The sequence below is a fragment of the Triticum dicoccoides genome, chromosome 7B (genome assembly GCF_002162155.2).
Source record: "Triticum dicoccoides isolate Atlit2015 ecotype Zavitan chromosome 7B, WEW_v2.0, whole genome shotgun sequence".
Classification (NCBI taxonomy): domain Eukaryota; kingdom Viridiplantae; phylum Streptophyta; class Magnoliopsida; order Poales; family Poaceae; genus Triticum; species Triticum dicoccoides.
Genome location: NC_041393.1, coordinates 445371030 through 445376959, shown reverse-complemented (window position 1 = coordinate 445376959; position 5930 = coordinate 445371030). Strand labels below are relative to the sequence as shown.

The 5930-nt window shown below is 56.5% G+C and overlaps 1 protein-coding gene across 1 annotated transcript; it reads left to right on the top strand.

Moving 5' to 3' along the window:
• Positions 1–1555: 1555 nt before the first annotated feature.
• On the top strand, positions 1556–3271 carry LOC119337901 (pre-mRNA cleavage factor Im 25 kDa subunit 1-like). Its single transcript, XM_037610144.1, has 6 exons — positions 1556–1834; positions 1911–2050; positions 2168–2241; positions 2378–2464; positions 2565–2675; positions 2763–3271. Exons 1-6 carry the CDS (start codon positions 1680–1682, stop codon positions 2832–2834), a joined length of 639 nt encoding a protein of 212 aa, XP_037466041.1. The 5' UTR covers positions 1556–1679; the 3' UTR covers positions 2835–3271.
• The last annotated feature ends 2659 nt before the right edge of the window (positions 3272–5930 follow it).

Sequence of the window (5930 nt, the reverse complement as noted above, 5' to 3'; positions counted from 1 at the left end):
AGGGCTCGTGACCTCCTGACCTCCCTCCCTATCATCCTCCCTGCCCCCCCCCAACTCTTCGACTGTTTTCGCCATGATGGAGCATCACTAGCCGAAAGCATCTGACCCCTCCACGACCCCATGCCCCTACTGCTCGAGCTTCTGCCTTGCTGGATCATCCTCCCTTCCCCCCATCTTCCCCGGTTATCTCCATTACCACGACGAGGCATGAAGGCTCTCAACCATGGCCCAAACTGTTTTTTCTCACCCGGCTTCATCTTGATAGCACAAGCTTTGTCCACATGTCCAATGATGCCGCAGACATAACAAAAATCCTGAAGGTATTCATACATAAAGGGGCACCAATTCTTGTCCTCCTTCTCCGCAGTTGGTTTGCCCTCTGCTGATCTTTTAGTATCAACTTCTTCCTCATCCAGAGTGAAACCCCGCATCAAAGGATTCTTTATATTCATCCTGACTTTAACACGCAAGAACTTACCCACAGCCCGCCCATCCAGCCTAGCATCCACATCCAAAACCTCACCAATTATCTTCCCTATGGCCTCACCTGCTTCCCGGCACATCATACCAAGTGGCAATCTCATAATCCTCACCCAGATCGGGACAGTTTCAAATGTATAGCCCTCCACACGTTTTTTGGGCACAAAGTCTTCCACCACCAGCATATCGTTACCAAATTCCCAGGGGCTGTTATCTAGTGCCATTACCTTGCCGGACTCCTGCCCAAGCGTGAACAGGAAAGTGTTTTCGCCCACCTCCTTGCAGTCCAGCCCCTTGATGGGACACCAGATCCGTCCCAGGGTTTCCGCCATGGCCTCCACAAAAGCAGGTTTTCCAGATAGGAGTTTTGCCAGGGCTTGCGGTTCCACCACTCCCATCTTCCCAAATCCCCTCCACCCGATCTTGACACTAGTCTTCTCCTTCTCCGAAAGCTTGAGATCTTGCAGCAAGCCCTCCACCTTCTCCGTCCCAACGCCGAGCCTCCCCCCCCTCCCCCCGACAGAAACACACCACCTAGGGACGAACCAGGTGTATTACGATCGTGTGCCCTAGATCACACGAAAGGCTTATGGTGGGGGTTTACGACGGGGTACAGACTTGGGCGACGAGAGCACCAAGGACCCCGAGCGGCGGCGCGCCAGGGCAGACAGGTGAGATGACGGTCGGTGGTGGGCTGGTGTTGGCGGCGGCGTAGGAAACCCATCGCCTCCCACGTCGCAGGACCTAAGACCAACCGTCACCCTAGGGACGGACCGACTTTGACCTTGGTTTTTCTTCTCTTGAGTGGAATGCATTGGGCCTTTGATTTGTTGCCTAGCCAGGCAAAAGTAAAAACACCAATTCGCAACCAAAAGAAAAAGCAAAAGAAAAACACCATCGATCTCCCAATTGGACCGACCACCTCGACCATTAAGGAAGTGCCACGCCTCCACACGTAGAAGCTCGGTTGAGCCGTCACGGTGGAACCGAGACGGAGACGTGCCGACAATGTGTGGTCGCGCCACGTGGCCAGGACCCATTCTCCCTCGCCACGTTCCCGAGTCTCCCGACCTCTCTACTTCCCCTCGCCTTCCTTCTTCCCCGGACGGGCCAGAAGAGAGCACCAGACCCAAAATCCAGGGATCGTACCGGCGTGTAGGCGGCCGCGCTTGCTTCACTGCGTTGCCGAGCGAGTGGACATGGGGCTGGAGATGGCGCCGGTGGAAGCGGAGAGATCGCCGGAGCAGCCGGAGCTGCAGATTTACCCGCTGTGCCGCTACTACTTCGGCGCCAGGGACGCCCGGCCATGCGCCGGCGAGACTGCCGCCGACCGCGCTCTCCGCCTCAAGGCCAAGTGAGTACTGTAGTAATTAGCCACCGTGCACACCGTGGTCTCTCGTCTCAACTTGCTCCGTTCTGTTTTACTGCAGCTTCGCCGCTCGCGGGCTCCGGACCTGCGTCCATGGCGTCCTGCTGGTCGAGCTGTCGGGTCACCCGCACGTGCTGCTCCTGCAAGTCAGGAACTCCTCCTTCCTCCTCCCGGGCGGCCGCCTCAGGCCTGCCGAGCAAGGTGCGTACATGGAGATCACTCAAACATGCATCAATTCTTGCCCACTGAATGAAGTGCGTGCTTGTGCCAACAAGTGTTGTAAGTCTTGGGATAACAAGTTATTTAACTGTTCTTCAGATGTCCAAGGCCTGAAACGCAAGCTTTCCAGCAAGCTAGCCGCTGCGGATCCAAACGGCGACCACCACTGGCAGGTAACCGCTACGAATTATTTGACCAATGGGCAGTGTTCCTTTTTTTTCAACGACTTTGCTGTCTTTGCACGGACTAGACGGTAGACACTGAGCATGGCGCGTAAAAATAACTATCATCATCATTTGCACCTCACAGATCGGGGAGTGCATTGGCATGTGGTGGAGATCAGAATTCGAGGCCAGGCCAGTTCCATATCCGCCTCCAAGCACTCGTGCACCCAAGGCAAGCAGTTCCAGCAGAGTATCTTGTCTATGATCAATCCTCTGGTCCTCGTCCTTAACTGTAAATCTAACGGTGCCAAGTGAATCTTGTATCTGTAAAGGAATGCGTGAAGCTGTTCTTGGTTAGGCTGCCCATGGCTCGCCAGTTCGTCGTGCCGAGGAACCTCAAGCTCCTAGCCGTGCCTCTGTCCCAGATTCACGACAATGCTCAGGTTTGCTGGATGCTTCGTCAGTCGTCGAACCAAACAGAGCTGCTCTTGTCATCTTTAGGTGATCAAAGTTGTACGTAATTTATGCAGGTGTATGGCCCAATCATATCTGGAATTCCGAATCTGCTCTCCAAGTTCTCCTTCAACGTTGTAAGGAACTGAGAAGGTGCTTTGTGTCGGGGTTTTTTGTACAAGGGGCTGCATTTTTGGTTAATAGCCATAGAACAATATACAGAACACGGACTGTCAGATAAGACTATGTACACGCCAGCTGCAGCTAGTTCAGCCCGTCTCCGGTCGGACGTGGCGATGGTGGCACAAGGACATTCGTAGCTTCTTAAGGCGTTGTTGCGGAAAAGGTTGATTTAGTCTGAGGACTGCTACACACACGATGGATTGTGGCCGATCTGTGGACGACAAGCTATAGCAGCCATCGATCAGTTGAGTTCACGTGGGCCGCATTGTCGTCTGCATAGTGATTTCGTTTAGTCTAGGTGTTATTTTCATATCTTGTAATGGTTCGCCTGTGGTTGCCTTGTTTTATACTTTGCTTCATAATTAATAAAAAAGTTGGAGCTAGTTCGGTAAGGCATGTAAAATCGTACTATCAGTTTGCTTGTCCTGCGAATCAGTTTGTGAACAACATCAACTCGCTCATGGATACCCAGGAACGAGGGCCTTCGGGCTGCCGCTTTCTGTCGGTGTACTAAAGTAGGGGTACCTTAGTATCCCGAACTTGTGCACGGGCAGTCGCAGTGACCCGCGGCAGGGCTTGCCGGGCATCCGCCAAGATCATCCACGGCTACTTTGATGCCGTTCAAGATCGAAGTACTCAAACCAAGGCCCCGGCAAGAGGAGCTTGCCGGGAAGTCCGAACAAGGCCCCGGCAAGAGAAGCTGGCCGGGAAGAATACAAGGCCCCGGCGAGAGGAGCTTGCCGGGAAGGACAAAGGCCCCGGCAAGAGGAGCTTGCCGGGAAGGCCAGCCAAGGCACTTCAAGAAACTTGCCACAACGCCCCGCGCGTCCCGGCAAGGCCCGGCGAGCGGCAAGCTTGCTGGTGCGACAAGATAAGGGCCGCGGCAAGGCACTTGCCGCGGCAAGGCTGCCACTCTGCGCCCACGCTCCAGCGCGTCCACGACGTGTCGCCACAGGATCGCTCCTGGTGCACGTGGCGGGCAGCTGTGCAGCATGGCGGTGCGAGGTGGCAAGCGAAGCTGACAAGGAGGCCATCGTGGCGATCGGTGGCGCTTCCAACGGTCGTTTCCTTGCACTGTTGGGGCGACCGGACGGGCATTAAATGCCCTTGTCCCCTGCTGTCAGAGTTAGGTAGGGGACACTGTTGGTAGTAGTTGTACCAACCCGCGTTTTTACCTTTCTACCCCTCTTTCTACGCTGCCACCTGTCGGTGACCCCTTTAGCCTATAAAAAGGAGGCCCATGCGCACGTAGAGGGGGGGGGGGGCGGTTCGGAATTCTGGGTTCCACAACTTGGGGTTCGGCTGATTCGACGCCACGCCCGCTCCTTCGAGCAAGAACAGAATACAAACACACAAAGCAGCAGTAGGAGTTTTATCTCTCCCGAGAGCTCCGAAGCTGGGTAAAAATCCCCCGCGCGCTCCCTCGCCTCGATCTGCTCTGCGTGCGCCCTCCGCTCCCTTGCCGGACAAACAAAGGGGCCCTCCTGCCCCATAGGTGCTCGTGGCCCTCAGCTCCGCCACGACATCTCTGGCGCGCCAGGTAGGGGGCGTCGAGGTCGTGCGTACCTGATCCGGCGTCTGCGCGCGCTACATCAACATCTTCGTCGACATGCCACCAAAAAAGAAGACCTCGGAAGTGGCCGCTCCGTCTGCGACTTCCCTACCACCACCGGAGCAAACGGACGGTGGGGCGGACGCCGGCGGAGGAGCGGGCGCCGGCGGGGGGACGCACGTCGTCACCCGGTCCAAGGACAAGGCCCCGCAAGGTTCAGCTTCTGCATATCCACCGCACCCCTCCCAGGAGGTGCAGGATCAACAATGCCACGGTGCTCCTAGCACCGTGCTTGCGTTGGAACAAGGCCAAACTGGTGGGTCGCGGGACGCTCAGGGCCAGCATGCGCGTCAACACGCTGGCACGAGCGCGGTGCGGTCGCCCGTGCGAGGTGATGCTCCTTCTAACACTGTTAGAAGTTTGAGCATGTCTCGCACCTCGCGTCGCTCGCCACCGCCGCCCAAGACTCCAGAGGAAGCGCTGGCCCGAGCCCAGCTGCTTCTAGATTACCCTCCGGCGCCGGACAAGATCGACGACTGGAGGGCCGCCATCTATAGCCTCATTGGCTTCGCCAACGGCGACAAGCCCCGGCAACCGAGCACATCGAAGCCCCGGCAAGACGCCCAGGCGCAAGCCGATGCCGACAAGACTGCTGGGGGTGCCACCACTGCGCACTCCCCGCCCCGAAGGCCAAGGTCGCCGACTCGCCGGGTCAACCTCAAGTTGAATCCTGAGAAGTGTGTGTTTGGAGTTCCCTCCGGCAAGCTTCTCGGATTCTTTGTGTCCCAGAGGGGGATTGAAGCCAATCCCGACAAGATCAAGGCCATTGAGCAAATCGAAGCACCGAAGCGCGTCAAGGATGTGCGAAGGCTTGCCGGCTGTGTTGCTGCTCTGAGTAGGTTCATCTCTAAGTCTGCTGAGCGCGCCCTGCCATTTTTCAAAATTTTCAAGAAGGCAGACCCAATGAAATGGACCCCGGAAGCGGAGGCTGCGCTGCAGGACCTGAAGAGATACCTATCCTCTACTCCAACACTTGTCGCACCTAAACCACAAGAGAAGTTGCTGCTATATCTGGCGGCAACCAATCAAGTGGTTAGTGCTGCGTTAGTAGCGGAGAGGGAGGCAGATGGTGAGCCAGCGTCCGCGGCAAGCAAGTCCAGCGACAAGCAGGGGGCTTCCCCGACAAGCTCTGGCCCGACAAGCCCCGATCCGGCAAGTTCTGGTTCCGGCAAGGATGGATCCGCGCAGCCGCAAGAAGAGAAACAGAAAAAGATGGTGCAACGCCCAGTTTACTTCGTCAGCTCCCTTCTGCAGGGGGCTAGATCTAGGTACTCTGGCGTGCAGAAATTGCTCTTCGACCTCCTAATGGCCTCGAGGAAGCTGCGCCATTATTTCCAAGCACATGAGATCACAGTGGTCACTCGCTTTCTGTTGAAGAGGATATTGCAGAATCTAGAGGCAACAGGGAGGATTGTCGAGTGGGCACTGGAATTGTCAAGCTTTGGCCTCA

Bases quoted from the DNA above. Each gene is read 5' to 3' on its own strand.
- LOC119337901 (XM_037610144.1), top strand. From the start codon at position 1,680: ATGGGGCTGGAGATGGCGCCGGTGGAAGCGGAGAGATCGCCGGAGCAG. The intron at 1,835-1,910 runs GTGAGTACTGTA...GTTTTACTGCAG, and splicing joins GCTCTCCGCCTCAAGGCCAA to CTTCGCCGCTCGCGGGCTCC. The intron at 2,676-2,762 runs GTTTGCTGGATG...TAATTTATGCAG, and splicing joins AGATTCACGACAATGCTCAG to GTGTATGGCCCAATCATATC.